The 20,448-nt window shown below is 37.2% G+C and overlaps 3 protein-coding genes across 5 annotated transcripts; all 3 read left to right on the top strand.

The window, feature by feature from the left end:
• The first annotated feature begins 1,275 nt into the window (after nt 1-1,275).
• LOC132203158 (uncharacterized) lies at nt 1,276-11,503 on the top strand. Of its 2 annotated transcripts, none has more exons than XM_059630695.1 (4): nt 1,276-1,347; nt 8,680-8,857; nt 8,950-9,249; nt 10,398-11,503. In XM_059630695.1, the coding sequence occupies exons 1-4, from the start codon at nt 1,330-1,332 to the stop codon at nt 11,069-11,071; spliced, it is 1,170 nt and encodes a 389-aa protein (XP_059486678.1). In that variant the 5' UTR covers nt 1,276-1,329; the 3' UTR covers nt 11,072-11,503. The 2 variants fall into 2 exon arrangements, with proteins under 2 accessions (XP_059486678.1, XP_059486679.1); XM_059630696.1 differs by having other exon boundaries at nt 8,950-9,156.
• A 634-nt stretch (nt 11,504-12,137) lies between these two features.
• LOC132202977 (uncharacterized) lies at nt 12,138-16,560 on the top strand. 2 transcript variants are annotated; one of them, XM_059630367.1, is made up of 12 exons: nt 12,138-12,327; nt 12,597-12,798; nt 12,855-12,896; nt 12,958-13,145; nt 13,336-13,456; nt 13,507-13,760; nt 13,814-13,927; nt 13,981-14,141; nt 14,222-14,544; nt 14,608-14,743; nt 14,869-15,261; nt 15,447-16,560. In XM_059630367.1, the coding sequence occupies exons 2-12, from the start codon at nt 12,665-12,667 to the stop codon at nt 15,600-15,602; spliced, it is 2,022 nt and encodes a 673-aa protein (XP_059486350.1). In that variant the 5' UTR covers nt 12,138-12,327; nt 12,597-12,664; the 3' UTR covers nt 15,603-16,560. The 2 variants fall into 2 exon arrangements, with proteins under 2 accessions (XP_059486350.1, XP_059486351.1); XM_059630368.1 differs by lacking the exon at nt 12,138-12,327 and adding an exon at nt 12,376-12,534.
• Nucleotides 16,561-16,856: 296 nt separating this feature from the next.
• LOC132203069 (trichohyalin-like) lies at nt 16,857-20,272 on the top strand. Its single transcript, XM_059630526.1, has 7 exons — nt 16,857-17,066; nt 17,148-17,348; nt 17,408-17,607; nt 17,659-18,004; nt 18,165-18,297; nt 18,615-19,425; nt 19,663-20,272. Exons 1-7 carry the CDS (start codon nt 16,962-16,964, stop codon nt 20,030-20,032), a joined length of 2,166 nt encoding a protein of 721 aa, XP_059486509.1. The 5' UTR covers nt 16,857-16,961; the 3' UTR covers nt 20,033-20,272.
• The last annotated feature ends 176 nt before the right edge of the window (nt 20,273-20,448 follow it).

A 20,448-nucleotide genomic window follows, 5' to 3' on the forward strand; every position in this document is an offset into this window, starting at 1 on the left:
AAAGGTATGTCCGCCGTGAAATTGCGCGTACGTGCCACCGCCTCTGGTGTAAAAACCACGATTTTATCCTGCAATTTAATACTTTTTATCTTGAAAAAAAATGTGGTGTCATCAGAAATGTACATAATTTTGTTCGAAATTATTGGTAAAAAAAATATGGATATGAACTTTCGTTGTTAGAAATTTATAGATTTTTATGCTTGTTGTGTAATCAGAATCAAGAAATAATTGTGAAATTATTTAATCAAATAATCACAGTAATTGACTAAAGATCTCATCACAATTACATATACCAATCAGCATTTGTTGCACAAGCAAATCTGACGCGGACAACAAAGCATAGCACGATGACTTTTGATGTTTAACCTTCCTTTAAACCTCATAAGTGCGTGTGTATGTGTTAGTACAAGCCTTAATTACCACGTTTAATTTTTAAGTGTCATATATGTGAACAAAATTAACAGGTGAAATTCAGCCTTGCCTTTTGCATGCAGATAACCTTTTATGGGAGATCAACAAATCGCAATTACTTTTCATGAATGTACTTCATTTTTATTTTTGGCAATGGCCTCCCGCGGAGGGACGAAAAAATCAAAATCACATATATTGTAATTGGTATAAAAAGTGTAGTTAAAATTAAAAACTTGGCCGCCAATTTGGCAAAAGTAATGCGTGTCTTTCAAAATTCAAAATATTGTTGTAGATTTACAGAACAAATAACTCATTTGTGGAACAAGATTTTTAATAAAGATTGTTTGTTTTTTGTTACATACATGTAAACCTTTTTTTTATTAATCTCACTACCTAGTTTACCCTTTGTGCAATACACTTCTTGTAATCGCAACGCTTTTTGTCTCATTGCAATGATATGAAGACATCACCTTTTTTTACTTGGTGCATCTTGAACATATTATATCATGCGGTATTTTGTGTGAGTGGTGGCTTGATATAATTATTCGGACTTAGTCTTAGAAAAAGTATTTTTTGTTCGGTTCTTAATTATTACATTTATAGTACAATTATAATAAAAAGAATTTTATTTAAAATCGTTAATGTTTTGGTGAATTTTTATTTTTGTGTGGAATAATCAAGATCTGCCAAAGAAAAGAAAATTGAATCGGTGGAAAATATAGGCATGATTTTTAGATTCAATATTTAAATTTCAAGTTATCTCAGGGTGAATATCTGAAGGTGGCATATTGTACGAAGCAGCAGGTGCGAGTAGAGGGAGTTGCTGACACACATCCAGGTATAAAACCGGCGAACATGGAGCGCGCGGCCCGTAGTACCTTCCTAGACCTGAGCCAAGTGCGGCCGATTCCTCACAAAATGCATTTGACACACGCTGTGAGTATTTTTACTTTTTTTTTTTAATTATCTGCAATCAAATGTTAAAAATTTTGACAAAAAATGTCGTTAATGAATTTTAAAATCATTCACAATTCAACTCATAATTTCTGGTTAGCGTTCAATATATTTAAGTATTGGTGAACTGGGAAGCAATTAGTGCCGCAGTTTTCCTTGGCATTTTCGTGATTGCTAACATGCAATAGCTCGGCGATATACATGATTATAATTATTTGCAGGAAAGTTTCACGAGAGTCAGTTTTGCATATAAACCGTTTTTTATTGTGCTCTTTAGCACGTCTCAAAAATACTTTCAAACTTCTCTTCTCTCGTAAAATTTTCCTCATTAGAATTATTTCAGGTTGTTAATCTATTAAATACGCGTTACTGAACAATTTAACAATTTGAGATGGTAAGAAAATGTGATACAAACGAGAGTAATTTTGGGTAACAATGAATAATTACATATACGTTCAGGGTCTCGCCAACAAATTAGGCCACTTCACGAGCCATTACGCTCGCCGTCTTCCTAACAATGCATCTCAGTGGTTTTATACTATTGCGTGTGTCTCTGTGTATGTGCGCAGGCAAAGTCGAGACAAGTCCCATCAGCTGCCGAGCGCGGATTTATGAAAATTCATGTGAGAACCGCGCACATAACGCAACCATTTTTTCAGAAGGTGCAAGGTAATTCCGCGAGCAGCAGAGAAAGTAATTCATCTGCCGCAGATGCGTAAACAAAAAAGCGCAGCACTCGAAACGCATAATATGCTAATTTATTCAACCGAGTGCAATGCTTGCTTTTAGCTTTTCGGCACTTTTTGATGGAAAAAAATTGTGCAGAGTCACTTCTCACTATTATGCATGAGGTAGCCTACTTTTGTGCAGTATAGTATATTGAATTGCCATAAAAGCTTTTCACTTTGGCTCACAACACGCTGATGAATTAATTTCTTGAAAGGCGCGTTTTGCTGTCACACAAAACGGATGAGATTTTCAGCCTTTTGTGCCAGCGTGGAGACCAGCTTTGTTTGGAAAACAACTTCAAAAACATGATTAAGATGTAATGTGCTATTATTATTAATTCTATGTAAGAAGAATATCAATAGAGCTGTCCCAGTTTGGGTAAAAAATAGGAAAAAATTAATTGATAAAATAAATTTAATCAAAAAGATTTTTTTAAACTATTTTTCTTCAATTAAAAAAAAAGCAAATATTTAATTTTTTTATAAATTTTAATTTTCAACTACTCTTAATATTTTCTCTCACAAAATTCGTTGTTATTTTAAAAATGATTATATATTTGTATGTTATTTTCGTCTTTAGCGTTTAAGATTAAAAAAAAAAAAAATTAGATGAAATAAGATTGTACAAAAAATTCTTAAAATTTCCTTCTGCGTCGGAAGTATTCCGTCAATCACGCATTTTAATTTTATAGCCTTCCAAACTTTCCTTCTGTTTGAAATAAAATTTTTGGTTATGTTAGTGATTGACAAAAAATCTTCATTCTCAAGACTGCTTTTACTTTCGCTTCACCTATGAGATGAGCCAATCCACTCTACTCAAACAAATCTGACAAAGCGGTGAGAAATTTGACGCGCGATTTGTTCTGCAGGTAAAAAGCAGCACATCCCATATCCATTATTTGAGTTTGTAAACACAAATCAAACGCACGAACCAATGACTGCTAATTAGCAAAACGCAACTTCACGCCCTGCAAAAGTGCAAACAAACACATCCAAATTTTCTGCCTCGTCACCTTTTCTATTTTCCCATTGATTGGCATATCCTCGCGACGAGTTCGAGCTCCACCTTTGCAGAGCGTTTCACTTTCTCCGTGAACTATGCCTTTTCGATGGAAACAATATTTGCCCATTGTTTTTCCACAAAAACATCACGAAGCACTTTGATGTTATGACTTTTTCATTTTTTATAGAAGTCGTGGGCGACAGAATTATAATAACCCCTTTTGAGCTTAGTATAATAACAGATTAGCCTTTGAGATTTCATTTGAAGAGGAGGATTTGATTTCTCTGTGTGGAGCTGCATTGACACCAAAGCTTGCGTGCTGCGTTTTTTTTCTTTTTCTAATCTCCGATTGTGAGTTTTCTCACACCCACGTGGACAAAAGAGTGAATTATGATCGTGTTTGAGGAAGAAGATTTGTGTTTAATGTGAATCCTTTTGTGTCGGTCCATAATTCACCTGTGCGATTTTCTCCGGCAGAAAAATGTCCAAACGCAGCTCGGCTGACGGGATAATTGACGCTCATTTTGAGCGGAGATCTGTGGTTTCCAATCTAATACGATGTAAATTGACGGTTTTGTATTCCAAAATATCCTCTCAGTTTAATAAAAAAGGTAAATTACTGAACGTGGGCACGGCACGAGAACACCAAAATAAATTTACTCGCTTAAGTTTTAATAAATAATTTATTTTGGTAAAAATGTTTAAAGCAAAATTTTACATCAAATTCATCTTCATGTTCGTAAGCGTAAGTCAATGCTTAAAATTTACATAAAAATTTGGAATAAAAAATTTCACTTGTTTGAAAAAATTGAAACTTGAGAAAAAGGAAAGATGAAGGAATCAATTTTTTAATAATCATGATTATTCCGCATCAAAAGTCTGGTGCGCAAGCAAGTCAGAGATCTGGCAGGGATTTAAAATTTGGTGCTGCACGAATTGCAAGTTTTGCAATTGAATCGTAACGCAATAGTGATGATTAGTTTGGAACAATGCAGCCCACACCTAGGAAGTGGCGCATCCAATCGACCGCACCGAACCAACGAGACGTGTAATTATTTCGGGATCGCGATTAAAATCATCACGATGAGTGCTGAGTGAAATATTGCACTCTTGGTCAAGCTGCCTCTCTATTTTCCTTCAATGCAGGATTAAAACTCACAAAATGTGGTGCAATAAAGCAATTACTGGCCCAAATCTATCAGCTCATGTGGTTATAAAATAAAATTATTTAATCTTTTCATTATTTTCGTGATTCTATAGGTGGATCTGTGCGAATTGGTAAATGATTTATGACCGGATTGCCGCGTGGAAATAACAATTAAAAATTAATCAAAAAAGCAAACGGTGAAAGCAGCCGTTGAACGATCAATTTTCTATACAAGTTGCTATAATGGATGAAATAAAAAAGGAAAAAAAATATAGCGTAGCATAAAAAATATCCACGACCCAGGTCATGCGCATCTCAACTTATTTATACACACTAAATAAAATTATCCACGGTGGAATTAGTCAACATTGTAGGAAAACATTTTGTGTTTAACCAAGCCCGTGATTTGTATTCAGCTCTGGGGGACAAGTTTTGCCCAAAGGTCGCGATCCTTTCGTCTGACTATGAGCCGGTCCGATTAAAATATTAAATTATGAGACTGCTTTCTCTAGAAAGGAAAATGGAAGTGACTCCATTTCCCGCGTGCTTTATGGAGATGATCCTTAGCTAGAAGCTGGAAAGAAAGTCTCAGATTGTCTTCGGAACTTGTAATTATTCACCGTGACCGCGCGTTGATGGCCCTTTTTTCAACACTGACTAAATTAAACTTTAATTTTTTCCTGTCTTGCGACAGACAATAAGGAAAATCGGAGAGATGCACTTTGACGATTAAGATTCGTGAAGGAGATTGCTTTCAATTAAAATGCAATCACCACGAGAATTAACGCATGTGCTTCTTGTTATATGCCAGTGATATAATTTTGACTTGCTGGGATGCGCTGCTGGGAGAATTTCATTTCCTCGAATTTTAAGAGTAAATTGCTGGCTTTCGACCGTTGCAACATAACACCTTTGATTGCTATCAAAATATCAGATTCTATGAAGGCTAGCATTCCTGAGTTTTAAACAAAAATTTCAAGAAATAAAATTTTTATAAATAAGTTGAAAAAAAATATTATATTTAAAAATATTCTTTACATCATGCTTTTTGAATAAATAATTACTAATAAAACTTAATTTAATTCACGTATGATTTTTTTTGTAAATTTAGTAAGATTATAAATTTAAAATAATATAATATGCTAAAAATTATTGATTTAATAAAACTAGTTTTTGGTAGAAAATTTTGATTTAGTGGGAGACAAATGTAAATTAATCTACAAACTTCATGTTTGAAACTAAAATCTCAATAGTTTGAATAATAAATAAATTGAAACCAGAAGCTCTGTGTAAATGGAATAAAATGTATTTAAAGGCACGATTCCTTCTAGCGCATCATGTGCTCCTGATACAGTACGGAAAAATCACCGCTTAATAACCATCAGTGATGTGCTGTGGAAGTTCTCTTAGGTGGACGCACGAAAAATCCATGCCTACAAACAATCGGTGTTTGTTTGCGTTTTATTATTTGTATTAGAATTATATTTTACCAAATGGCAGAAATATTTTGGAATTTATGTTTTTTTCTAATGGCCTGAATCAGGAGATATAACCATATATGTCATGATAAAATTTTAATTGGTATATCACACATAAAAAATGAGTGGAAATGAGATATAAGGGGTCCAACAGGAACGGGAATTTGCAGGAGCGCCAGGAATTCGTACAAGTTACGCCTCCCAGGACGGAAAGTAAAATTATTTGGGGACCCTCAAGCCAAATTTAGTCCTATATTTACTTATGATCGGTCCACATGCCGCACAATATAATAAATCCGAATAGCTAAAATAAAAAACAAAAACCTGACTAGAAAGCATGTCTGGATGGTTTTAATCTTAAATTCAAACCATTAATTTAAAATCCTATACAACACTCATTGTTCAAATCAATTTGAGAAGAGCTAAAAATGGGTACCACACGTGCTTGCAGTTAAAATTCCTTTGCAGAAAGTACAGTACAAACCGCGCACGAACAAAGCTCGTGAATCTCGGTGTCATCTCTCTTTCTAAAAAAACCTTATCTTGTTCGCCACATGTCGCGATCATTGAAGGTTTTTTCCCTCAAAGGAAATGTATTCCCGTTGTAAAAGTCTCGTAAAACTGAACAGGTTGAACGGAGCCTCCCTGTCTTGAGAATCGCGAAACATGAAAGGCAGAAGGAATTTTTTCGCCCACATTGACCCGACCGACTCTCGTGACCTCCGTATAGCCCCGGGTTATGCATACCGTCCTGGTAATGTGAAAATTGTGTCTGCGGAAGGCGTGCGGGCGCGTAGAGAGAAATTGAAAGTCCTTTTAGCGGCAGATTTACAGACAATGGATGATGTGTCTGTGTTCACTTTGTCCCCAAAAGCAAAATGAAGAGAGAGAAATTTCGCTTGTTGCAATGGCTGGGCGTGATTTACCGAAGTGACCTTTTGTCGGTCTGATGCAGAAAGTAATTACTTTTAAATTATGTGTACATTACGCGCTTATTTTACACTGATCACGTTTTCATGCATGCCAAATTAGGATTAGGAAAAGCGTGCTGATCTTATCTCTGAATTTAAATTAGAAAATCGAGGAATAAAGATTTAAAACAGAGAATTTAAATGATAAAAAGTGATGCAAAATCGTTTCTGAGATGAATTTTTATGCCATCGCAAAACAACCTTTGAAAGATTATGCTGTATTTTATGAGTCATTTGCAAAAAGAAATTGTGATATCTTTGGAGAAAATCACAAAGGGTTATTATATTCTTCTCCTCTTGAGTATCTATAATGCTCAAGGAACTGTTAATTTTAACCGCTTAGTCATTAAATCGCAAAATTGAGTGCGTTTATGTGTTTGAGGCGCGGGCAAACAAGAGCTGCAAAAGACATCTCTAAATTTGGTCGTTGCTCTTACAGTTTTCACAATCGGCGGCAGAGAAATCTTCTTCTTGCCGCAGGGGGATTGCATCTTCCTTTTTATATACCAAGAGTGTTTGCGACTAGGAACCCACCCACTTGGAAGTGAGCGACCGCGACTCTGCACGCAACTTTCGCCTTCCTTTTGCTCCTCAACTAATAAATCACTAAAAATGTGAATTTCATATTTTTTTTTACTCTTTGTGGGCCATTGTTTACACTGCAATTTAAAGTGGCATGCTGAAATATTTATTGATTTGAATTATATTTTTTAATTAGTTTTGTTTCGATTTCTATCGCAAAAATATTGATTTCATTCTGGCTTCACTGAAAAATTATTTTCTTTTGTATTCAAATCAATTCAAATTTAAAAATGATTTGAAAACGTAAATGTTGTGAATGGAAGACGTGCTACCTTCTAGTGGTTAATGTGTCCCTGATACGCGACTGTGAAAATCGGTGCTTGGATAGCAGAGTTGCAAGTGGAACCAAACGAACAAACTCTGCATGCTTAGGTGCCATTTTGCCATTTAGCCTCTCTTCCCAATGCTAAAAGCGTTGCAATAAAATTTATCAATCATTGTCCTGTACAAAGAGAACTATCAACTCCGCCTGTCCTTCAACACATTTCAAATATATTTTAAGTAGATTTTTTTTGCAATGAAGATATGAATTTTTTTAAAGTTCTAAAGAAAGATAAAAAAGATCTTTTCATTCTGAAGGATTATGCAGTCTTTCACTATAAGCATGAATTTCCTTTCAAAATAGTGATTTTGTTAGGAAAATCATAACATCACAATATATATATTTTCTTTTCAATTTAAAAATAATAAGGAAAAAACTGTTATTCCAAACATTTAAAGATCGATGTGTATTTTGGAGGCTCGATGTACCTTCTATAACTATATGCGCTCCTGATATGCTTTTAGGGAAAACGGTGCTAACAGAGTAGCGTTGGGACTTGGAACTCTGTATTCTTAGGTGTCATTTTTGAACTTGGTGTGAGATCGTGTCTTGTCTACACCACAAAACAAATTTTATATTTAAAAACGTTTCTTTTTACGGAAGTTTTAAATTTTGCTAATGATAAATGGTTATTAATTTTAATAGATAATCACTAGATCTGTGATAAAAATTTTAGAAACCTCTAAATTAGCGAAATAAATTTATATAATATATGCTGAAACGTGCACCATCTCTTATATTATTAGATTAAAACATCAGAAGAATAATTTTAGGATATTTATCAATTCTTTGCAAAATAAATTAAAAATGAAATTGAATTATGAGCTTTTTCTTGTTAATTAATCATAGATTTGTATACAATGTTGATGAATTTAATACTAAAATATAATATAATGAAATAATTTGTCTCAATTGCTTGGAAAAAAAATATTTCCAAACAATCACACATGCATAAATTTAATGTATTTCACAATGTGGAATTAAAATTAACCTACATTTAAAGTTTAAAATTTTTAAAAATATTAAATTGAATTTACAAATAATAATCTGTACTTACATAATGGAAAAATGACCTTTTTGCAGATAATTCTGTGTTCGCTGGTGGCGACAAGTTTTGCCCGGCCAAGACAAGATCAGGTGACCGACATCAACCGGCTAGATGAACCTCTCTCCGACCCTGAATTGAGGAGGACCCTTCTCAGGGTGTTTGCCGAGTCTCTGAAGGCTGCCGCCGATGCTGGAATCCAAGCAGCAAAGAAATGTATTTTTTTTTTATACTTTTTTATTATAATCGAATTACTAAATTTTAATAAAATACTGAATAATTAAATTTTCAATACCTCTCTGGTTTAGCCGACTCTGGTACAGCCGACCTGAAGCCACCGACGGCGGACGCAGCTTCATCCGAGGGCTTCGACAGGGAGACCTCGGCGGACGAGCTTCTCGTTCTGAGCGGCGACTCGACCACCTCCGAACGAACCCTGGTTGCGAACCCTCGCGCCGCCAGCACTGAGACGCCGTTCCTCGTGCGTCTGGACAACGAGGAACCCGCAGAATCACGTGAGTCCGCCTCAAACGCAACCACAACAGTCTCACCACCCATCACCACCATCCACCGCTCAGTTTGGATTTACACTTCACCCCAACACAAAGGTCGAGTCATTACGATTTGAGTATATAGAGGCGTAGAAATAGCGGAACTAAAAGTTTCAATTAAAAAAAATCACTGATATAACTGCACAACAACAGTAGCTAGTGAAAATTTGCACCCACAAAAGAATGTCTTTCTGGACTTACTGACTGACCGACTGTTGACAAACTTCGCAACCCCAGTGTGAAGGTTCATTATGAAAGCAACAGCCAACAGCGCTCCAGCGCTGCCTCCCTTGTTCCGCAATGAGCCTGTCAGGATAATAGGAGAGCCGCAGCGCCGATTTCTTTCCTTCCCCTCCCCGTTTTCATTCAAAAATAAACAAACATGATCCTGGCTGGAGCATTTTCTATATATTAGCGAGTTTGCATAATATTTTTTCAGTATTTATTAAGTGTTCAAATTGAAATATATTTAACAATTTGAAATATTGAATTAAAAATAATCTCTTAATATATTATAAGAAATTTTTGTAAAGATTTTTAATTTTTATTCCATTATCAAGTCGTCAAAGTCAATATTCAAATGAATTGACAAAAATGAATAATCCATTTCTTCTTGCTTCTCATCTGCTTTAAATTTCAAGGTAAAATATTTTTTAAAAGTCCAATTAAAATTAATTAGATAATATTAGATTATTTATTATTATTATTATAAACGCAGCTAGCTTTAGAATATTAGAACAGGAAAATACATTAATTGCACAAAAATATAATAGCTAGCGTAATTCTATATTATTACAACGACTGTCCTTAAATAAAAGCATTAAAATCGTGGATGTGCAACTTCACGGAGACTCATCTTTGTGGTGGGACTTTCAGTTAATATATAATATCTGAAGAAAAGTTGTGAAACAAAATCTGTGAAAAACATTTTTTTATTTTGCCAAACGTAAACTGCTTATTGTCATTTTGGCTTTTTTTATAAATTAGAATCTTTAGGTAAATTTAAAAAGCTTAATAAAGTCTCATTTTGATTTATCAAACATTAATATAATGCTGGTTTATTCTGACAAAATGACTCGATCCCGACACTTATCAACGAATTCAAGGAAATGGGAACAACACACACACTAACTCATCTCCCATTCAATGAAAAACTCAATAATTATTTTTTTTTATATTGAATCGCTTAAACCGTATTTCATTAGGTTCCGCCGAAGCTGCAGCAACGACCGAGCGCACCGTGTCTGATGACCCCGGCCTGTCCTCCCCTGCGCCGAGCCCTGCACCCCCTCAACCCACGGTGACCGTCGACAACTTGGCCAACCTCACTCCCGCCGACTCTGCCGATGTGAATCGCTTCATCAGCGCCGTCAGCACCACCCCCGACGAAAAGCTCGGCGCCGGCGTCGAATTCCTGCAGGCGCCTCTGATCGCCGCCTTTGGTCTTCTGCAAGAGGAGAGCACCGGAAAGACGCGCAACCTGGTCGCCTACCCTGTGCCTCAGGGTGTCTCCGAACAGCTGTTGAGGGATGAAAGACTGACCCTGAGTGTGGCCGGCCAGGTCGCAGGCAGACAGGGCATCACCTTTTCGCACCAGCCGACGCCTGACGCCTCTTTGGTCAACTTCCAGAGATCGCTGCCCCTACAACAACAACCCTTCCAGGAGCAGAACTTCTTCAGCAGCTCCGACGACGCCCTGAGGAGGCTTGAGAAGAGACAGCAGCTTCTGCAGGAACAGCTCGTGTCCCTGCAGAGGGAGAGAGAGGCTCTTCAGCGCAACTTCAGACAGACCAGGAGCGAGGTTTTGGTGCCCGCTGAGTCCAATAACGTCTTCATCTCCAGGAGTCTGCCCATCTACCTCCAACCACCTTTTTTTTGAAACTAAACAATTTAACACGGAGTCACTGAGAAAATTTCCTGAACCCCAAAAAGTTTTTAATATATAAAAATTAATATTTTTTTATAACCATCGCACCATTTTAAATTTGTTGCAATGCTTGATTTTTTCTCTGCTGGTTCTCTGTTAATTGCCAGTGTGCTAAAATAATTTATGCCAGGTAATTAGCCTATCCAATCAAAGCCCAATGTTGTGGGCCAAACAATTTTTTTTAACATTCATAAAAACGGAAATGCCATATACATTACAAATGCAGCTGAAAGAACACTTGGAAACACAAATGTCAAAATGTCTGCGTAAGTTTTATCGACAAACTGAAGGAGTGCTCACATTTTTAATGTTTTACGAAGATCAATTTGTTTATTTTGCGACGGTTGTAATTTGTAAATAAAAAAACAATTGTGCCGCAGCAAACGTTTAAAGCAGTATTTTTCATTTTAGTGTAGTTAGATTTAAAAACTTTATCTCTTTTTTAAGCCAAATAGCTGAAACTTTTAAATATTATCATATTGCGGGTATTTTTAGATTTGTGCTTTTGCATGCTTAAAAACTTAAAAAAAATTGTTATTTCCCAATAGATTTCGTACGTCAAATAGAAATTTCTAATAATTAAACATATGAATGATAATGTGCAAGGTACCGTGTGACAAAAGTGCACACTCATTCTGGTTATAGCCTTGAAAATTTTAATATAAATAATTGGACCAAAGAACATCAACTCATGTCTGATAGTGTATAATTACCGATAATTACATTGGCTGTGAGAATTTCCCTTTAAGAGACATTAAATAAAAAAAAAAATGATTATTTATTTTTTCTATAAGATAATAAAAAAATGTTTGTTACGTGCAGAGGTTTCTGGCATCATGGCTTGGAATTAAAAAAAAAATGATAAAGTAACTTAACTATCTATTTTTCTCGATTGTTTGAGCAAGGAACTGTAAAACATAATATCTGAGGACCCGCCACCAAATGCACGTCCAATTTGCTGCCAACAGATGTCGTAAAGTTATGATTCAGTGAAGCGCAAAGAAACTGCTAATTTTTTCCATGTGTGTGAACGGTTCAGAGATAAAGGAATCGGTTGCGACTTGGCTTGCGAGTCGCGACGCGACGAGCGGTGTCAGAATAAAAGACATAAAAGTGATAAATATTCTGGGTCTGGGAGAAAGTTTCTTACTTGTAATGCTTATCGTTGTTGGCAGGAGATAAATGTCAAGAAATGTCGACTGATAAAGGTTTGTTTTACCAACACCGTCATTGAAATTGAAAAGTCGAATTTGCCGCCCTTGTTCATCCCCCTAGCATATCTGGACCGTTAAATCACTGCACCCTTTTCCATCCCTCTTGAAGCCACCTTGAATATTATATTTATTTACAAACGAGTCAAACTACCATTGCCCTTGAATTGAAAGGACGAGAGCTGCTGTAGTTTGCCAACCGAGGTTGGCAAAATGCTAAAAGTTATGCCCTGAAAATAATTTCATTTTTTGTCTCTCTTTCGCAGTTTCCAAACAAATGTGAGAGGGTGGAGGATCGCATCCCTGAGCCGTGCCGAAAGGGCGAGGAGGGACGATGTTGAAGATATTTCACTTCAAACGTATCGTTTACCCGGCGGTGCTTATTTTCTTCATCTACGCCACCGTCGAATACTTCAGATCAAAGATTTCCAATGAGGCCTACAACAAGAGGCTCCAAATCTGGGATGTGTAAGTTCATAATTTATTTAATTCCTACAAAAATATAAATTTTGTGTACCCTACAGTGCAGACAAAATCAACTATGTCAACATCTCTTTGCCATACAAGTAAGACAAACATTAGTAATTTGATATTGTTGGTTTTCAATTAGAGTAATTATCCTCTTAGGGTCGGGGAGCAGGCTTGTCGGCATCCCATGCTGGACGTCCATGCACATGAAATAATGAAATTGATGCATCCACCAACCCCAATTGTCTGCAGCGAAACTGAAGATTGGGTAACGATTGAGGGCAATGTGGCTAAAATAACTGAGAAGGCCAAGAAACTTCACGGAAATGTCCTTTGCGCATTTACAGGTAAATTTAAATGTACAATTATAATTGCATTATATTCCTAACGTATAACTGATAATTTAAAATAATTATTTTCAAATTTAGCAGTTCATTTTATTAAGTCTGTCTTAATTTAGTACATGTTTTTAAGTATATTATTGAAATAAATTAAACTAAACAAACATCACTAAAATAATACGATTTATTTTTGAAGACATCATCAGAGAGACCGACACGATGAACAAAAACAGTCCCAGGGTCTTCAGCAGGTCTGAATACACGCTGAACAAAAGTGATTTCATCAGGGTTTCTTGCAACGGCTCTGATGGGGAAAGGTACAATATTTGATTCTACCTTTTCCGTAAAAAAAAACTATTGTTTTAAGGTGGAGAGGCATTCTGGCTGGGATTAGGAGAGACCCCGAGGCTGCTGGCAGATCATCCTGGGACAAGGTTAAAGCAGATGGACTGCCTGTCAATGTGATTATTTGGGGGTTCGACTCCCTGTCGAGAAACATGTTTATTCGAACGCTGCCTAAAACCTACCAGTACATGAAGGATGAGTTAGGTGTTGTGGCCCTTGAGGGTTACAACATTGTTGGTGATGGAACCCCTCAGGCTCTCATCCCAATTCTCACTGGTATAATCAGAATTCATTGGTTCAATTTAATAACTTTTCTTTGACTATTTTAGGACAAACTGAGCTGGAGCTGCCAGAAACTCGGAAGCGCATGGGCTCCAAAGCTAAATTTGTCAACGTCTACCCCTTTGTTTGGAATGACTTCCAAGAAAACGGATATGTCACAGGTTAGAATTTTAAGACCTCCTTTGAGACAAACATATAATTTATTTGCTTGCAGCATTCCATGAGGACAGTCCAAATATAGGAACATTTACTTATCGACTGCGTGGGTTCAATAAACAGCCGACTGATCATTACATGCGTACCTTCTTTGTGGCCGCCCACCCTGAGTTTGGAGGGGAGAAAAAATTCTGCATGGGAAGCATTCCGAGGCACAAAGTAATTATTGATTTTTTTTATTCAAAATAGCTTTTAATTGATTATTTGGAATATTTATGAAATATTTTTTTTTCATTCAGATTATGATGAATCAAGTGAAGAATCTCTACCACACCTATCCCGACAAGCCAAAGTTCCTGTTTAGCTTTCACTGCGAATTGTCTCATGACTCGATCAACCAAGTAACTTCGGCTGACGAAGACCTTCTTGAGCTTTTCCAGTGGATGAAAACGGAAGGCCACTTGAACAATACGTTGCTGGTTGTCATGAGTGATCACGGTCATAGGTTTATGCAGATCCGTGACACTCAACAGGGCAAACAGGAAGAACGGCTGCCCAACTTCCTCTTTGTCTTTCCACCGTGGTTCAAACAACGATACCCTGAGCCCTATCAAAACTTTATGTGAGCGGCAGGATTTCCCTTGCACGGTTTTTGACTAACAAATCATTGATTTCATTATGACAGGAGCAACTCTAAAAGACTGGCAACCCCGTTTGACATATATCCTACCCTGAAATCAATCCTGAACTTTCCGCCTGCGCATGGAAATAATTTTGGCACCGGCAGTGTGAAAAATCGATCCATCAGCCTTTTTTCAGAGGTGAATACTGACTTGAAGACATTTTACAGTGCTTTCATTTTTATTAACATTAGCCAAATTTCTACTTTTGTTTAAAGTTTTTTCCTCTGCAGAAATATTCAATATATGCAAATTTTTTTTACCAGGTCCCTAAAGAACGGACTTGTGAGAATGCAGGAATTGAGCCTCACTGGTGTGCGTGTTTGTCGTGGCATGAGCTAAGGCCTGGCGAAGACTTGATTGCACAGAAGGCAGCCATTGCTCTTATCGATGCCATCAATCGAGAAACTCAGCCTACCAGGAAAATTTGCCACAATCTCATTTTGAATCGCCTTTCCTGGGCAGGTCGCTTCCAGCCCCACAAGGGTCTGTTGCAGTTTCAGAAAAACGCCGATTTGGACGGCTTTGTACCTGACCTCAGTGCCCACACCGATGTGACTCAACTGCTCTATCAGGTCAAGGTGCAGGCTAAGCCAGGGGGAGGCGTCTTTGAGGCGTCACTCCGTTACGACACTAGAGACCAGAGCTTTGCAATTAAGGTTAAAATCATTATTAAATAATTTTACTAATATGCTAAAAAAAAAATGGAATAATCTTTTTTTTAATTTGTTATTTTATTGAAGAGCGGCTTTTTATCAAGATCTTCCATTTTTTTCCTATTTCAATAAATATGGATTATTTGGTTAATTATTAATAATTATTTTATTGCTCTTGCATGTTGCAGGTTGATGACATTTCAAGAATCAACAAATATGGTTCTGCAGCACACTGTGTTGAAAACACACTTGAGCACCTCCGTAAATATTGCTACTGTAAGGAACCACCACCAACCACCCAGCCTGTATCATCGTCAACCCTCAACACTATCCGCTCACGCTGACTGCAGTGATCGAGCTTTTCCTTTTAAGGGCGTCAAATACCTCACGCTCTAGTCAGTATTTTCTGTGACAGTAGAAACAAAGGTTATGATCAGGCACAGCTGATTTACTCGACAAACTGTTCGTAATTAACTTCATAACTAACCCAATGCTTTTGTGATCAAAATGCGCACCTCAGACTCTTTCATAGGAATCAGCTGTCTTTTGGTAAATGTGCGAATTATATTTGGATGATCTGATTATTTTGTGCCATTGGCCTATACAAGCACACTCTTGATAGTTCAAAATCATTTCATTGAATCTCGAAGAGGCATTTTTATGTCCAAATGATTAATTACTTCTTTTGTGTTTTGATTCTCGTCGCACAAGTTCAAATATTAACTAATCTTACTTATGCATTTAGGCAAGAACATATTTCAATAACAAAAATGCTCATTATCATTTGGCTCAGCTGATATTTTACTCAAAGTTATATTGAGTTATTTCTGTTTCCGAACCTAAGCTCATTCCAGAGCGCCACTTACTTAAACTTAATAGAAAAGTTTGAATGGTGGCTTATATTAATTTTAAAGCTATTTTTATTCCTACATGTATGTACTTAATTGTTTGCAGGGTATTATTTGCATTATTAAATCATTGTAATCTCAACGTATCAGTTTGAACATGTGGGAAAATACAGCATTTTATTAGCAAAATCAACTAGGCGGTTGTCATACACGGTCATACATATTTTTATGCAACTTAAAAGTGTTTAAAGTAACTGGTTTATATTTTATAGATAAAAATTCAAAAAAAGTTATCATTCCTTCTTGTCACTTCTTGTGTACTTATTTTACTTAATTTTTAACCAAGTTTAAGGCTGCAAAAAAGTGTCAAAATAATTGAGGAAGTGTTTATTTAATTTATTGTAATGTATAACAAATAGAAATTTGATGTCTGCTTAACAATAAAAAAAATTACATTAAATATGTTTTACTGTTTAATTTAATTTTTTTTCTATAATTTGTGCATTCATAACATTAATTAATTAATTGGAAATTAAATCGATGTTAAACCATTACAAAAACTTTGGATAATAATAGTTAACAAAATAGAAAATATGCCTTTTTTCTTCTTTAGTAGATGAACAAATTATAATAATATACATAAGCTTGATTTTCTTTGCCAAAATCTTTTCACATTTTTCAATTAAATTGGCAGATTCTAGTTGCTACGTTGGCCGCAAACGCGCCAGGCGCTGCTGTCGGTCGGCTGAGCTGAAAAACAGAAAAAGTGAAAAAGCAAACCAAACAACGCACGCAGCCGGCGAGAAAGAAACGAAGCCAAAAAGTGAAGAAAAATGTATTCGCTGCAATCGAATAATGAACCCCAGTGACATTTGGCACCGATCAACGGCAACTTTCATCGACAAGGAGTCAATCTTGAAGGAGGAAAGGGCGCGAAGGAGACTCGTGCGCATCCAGCAGGTTTGTGTCAAAATCAACTCCCGATGTCCCGATTCCCGTCTCTCGCAGTAGCAATTAAAAAATTTGTTTGATTTTGTAAAGGTGCGGCAGCAGTCAAAACAAATCGCCAGCAGGGTCATCGAAAGGTCCCGGCAGTTGAAGGAGCTTGAGCAGAAGCGGCAGCGTGAAAAAAAGAACCAAGCCCTTGGCGAATGGAAACGGCACCGTCTGCAGCAGCTGACAAACGAACTGGACCATGGCTTGCAGAACTTTGGACAGAGCTTCAAAGCCGTCGAAGAAGACGTACATCTATTTTAATAATTTTTTTTCTGTAATTGTAAACCTGAATTAAAATTTTTTAGTTGGCTCTGGTGAAGAAACAACAGGAAAAGAAGGAGAAACGAGATAAGAGTGCCAAAGAACGTGGAGCTGTTGCTTTTCAAATAGAAATTGCTGAACGTGAACAAGGCGAGATTATTCGGAAGACGTCTCGCCACAAAAGGGAGCATTTGCGATTTGTTGAGAACCAGAGGGCAAAAGCAGTTGCTTCTCTTCCACCAATGTATGCAATTTTTCCAAAATATTATGTTTTATTCTTAATTCATATTCACAGACTGAAGGAGCCCTCAGAGGCAGTTGCCAGTTGCAAGTCGTCAGGCACAAAGGTTGAGGTGATCGACTTTAGTGTGCCTCGAAGTCAGAGAAGTGTGCATTTCACTACAGTGCCTGACGATGTGGTGCAGAAAGTGGAGCCGAAGACCTCTGGCCTGAGTGCTGCTGAAGAAGCAGAAAGAGAAGTCAGGGCCAGAGAAAAGCGTGCTCACAAAGCTAAAGAAACTGAGCAGTTGACTAAGTGGCTCGGAAACGCGGCAAATGCAAGAAAGGCTCTTGAGAAACAGTACAAGACTCTTTTCAGTCAACTAAAGCAGCTGGAAAAAGAGGAGCTGGGCGTTCGGCCAGTCAGTATTATTTCAATCTGTTTAAATTTTTTTAATTGATTTAAATTATGTGAATTTTTAAAAGCTTATAATTATGATTATTATGTATTAATTTTTGTATTCAAACTTGTCCCTTCATTTTTTAGTCAAGTCTCAAGTTGCATATTTGCGTTGTTTCCAGATTGAAGCATTAACTGTGAGTGACTTGAACAACCTGGAGCGCAAGTACTCCAGACTGAAAAAGAAGGAAAGGCAAACTGAGCTCAAAGAAAATCAACCAGCTGTCAAGATGTCTGATGAAAATAGAGAACAATGTAAGTCCACGAATGCAAAACTCCAATTACCAGATACATATATTTAATAAATGCATATTGATAATAATTATTCGCAAATTTTCCCAAAAATTGTGATTCATTGCAGAGCTTAATTTCATTTAATTAGAATTAAAGTTAAAAGTAATCTATTAAGAAAAAAGAGAAGCGAAATTCTTTACTTTTAAATCCCCCTTTTTTCTTAATTCAATATTTTAACTTAAATTCAAATTAAATGATATAATAATAACTTATTTACATACTCCACACTGATGTTGAAAAAAGATTGTGATATTTAAACAGCTCTTTTTTTCTTTTAGCTTCTCCTCAGCCAATGGACCTGACTGAATTTCCTGGGACGCAGTTCACACCAGAAGAGGCTGGAGCTTTGGGTGCAACAGCGCAAAGTCTACAGACCTTGCTGGACAGTCTTGCGGGTGAAAGTCGGCGTCGTCTAGAAGAAGTAGTTGGTGAGGACTACTATTACTGCAGTGATGAAGATTTTGCCTCTCCACCTGGGTCGCCGACCCACCTCAACGTGGAGACCTCCTCGAGTATCCACGTGTCTGGCTGCAGTGCATCAGTTTCCACTGAGGTGAGTGTGTCCGTCAAGAAGCACAAGAAGAAGAAGAAAAAGAGCAAAAAGCGTCGTTCGGAGCCTCCCCCTCCGCAGCAGCAGAGCTTCCTCTCAACCAACAGCACGCAGTACATGAGTCCTCCGGAGCACCTGCGCGAGGACAACATTGCAGAGTACCTGGCGGCCATTGAGCGAGAGAAGCAGCAGATGCAGACACGACTGGACGAGCGGCAGCAGCCCATCAACGTGCCCTTCTATATCAACAAACTGCTCACCATGACCAGGGAGTCGGTCGAAGAACTCAGTGTCTCATCTGTGGTCAGTTCTCCTTCAACCTCGGAACTTCCCAGCAAGAAGCAACGGCAGTCGACCTCTTCTTCCTCGACTGCCTCTGACACCCGAGACCATCCTTCCTCATACCAAGATGGGTCCACTGCTTACCTTTCTCTGGGCGCACTAGAAGCCAAGGACCCTGTGCACACACAACTTGAACCCACCCCAAACACAGACCAGCTGCTCAACCTCATCAACGCCCCTGCGGAGCATTTAGTGAGGTAAATTAAAATATTAAACACTTCTCTTGATTAGAAGGAATTATGATTTTTTTTTATCATTTTAGAATTCAATATTTTGAGTTAATTTATCTTCAAATTGAAAAATTTTCTTATTATTTTTGGGGGGCAAACAAGTTTTTTTTATCCTTTATTTTTTTTATTAGAGTTGAATTTCTTCTGATAAGGTTTTTTTTTAATTTCAATTAAAATTTTCTAACCACGGAAAAATGTTTCCAGACCTTTGGAGAACCTTCGTCTATCAACCATCGTGGAGGCAGACACTTCTGCTATGTCCAGTGGCTCATTGTCAGACGACAGCCGCACCATGGATGTGGAGGCTGAGCTGCTGCGCCGGGGTCTTCCGTTGCCTCGCTTTGATCAGCCCTCTTCGCCAGCCTTGCAATTAGACAACCTGCCCACAGGTGATGAGTACCTCCGCCGCGCTGGACAGCTTCTGCGCTTTGAATCTTCATCGTCCTCCTCTGCATCAGGGCGTGGCAATGCGGTTTTCCACTCGACGCCCCTGCCTCTGCAGTCGTCCAGCTCGTCAAGCGGCCTCAACGACCAAAACCCTGGGGTCTCGCCCATTCTGCCGTCCAGCGAGTGAAGAGAAAATAAACTCCTTGTCTTGAAAACGAATTGCCTTGTGCGTTATACGTAATTGCAGCACGATCTTTCAACAATGTCGCGCAGCTATATATATAATTATACTCGAAACTAAAAATTGAAATTATAAGCTTGACATTTCTTGCTAAGCGTTGCCAAGACGTGTGTGAGAATTTAATTTTACTGAATTGATAACTGATTTAAAATGAAATTTTATTGGATAAAATTATGTATGCTTGGGTATAGTGACTTTCATTTAAATACATCCATAAAAAATCTTTGCAAAATATAAACCAGTGCATTAATTTAAATCAAAATTTCTGGCGCTTTGCTTAGTTTTTACTAATTTTACTGACTGCCATAAATCTTTCTAAAAAATATAGAGTGCACCGGAGTGCACAATCAATAAATAAATAA

The sequence above is a fragment of the Neocloeon triangulifer genome, unplaced genomic scaffold (genome assembly GCF_031216515.1).
Source record: "Neocloeon triangulifer isolate White Clay Creek 2 clone unplaced genomic scaffold, ASM3121651v1 ptg000017l, whole genome shotgun sequence".
Taxonomy (NCBI): Eukaryota; Metazoa; Arthropoda; class Insecta; order Ephemeroptera; family Baetidae; genus Neocloeon; species Neocloeon triangulifer.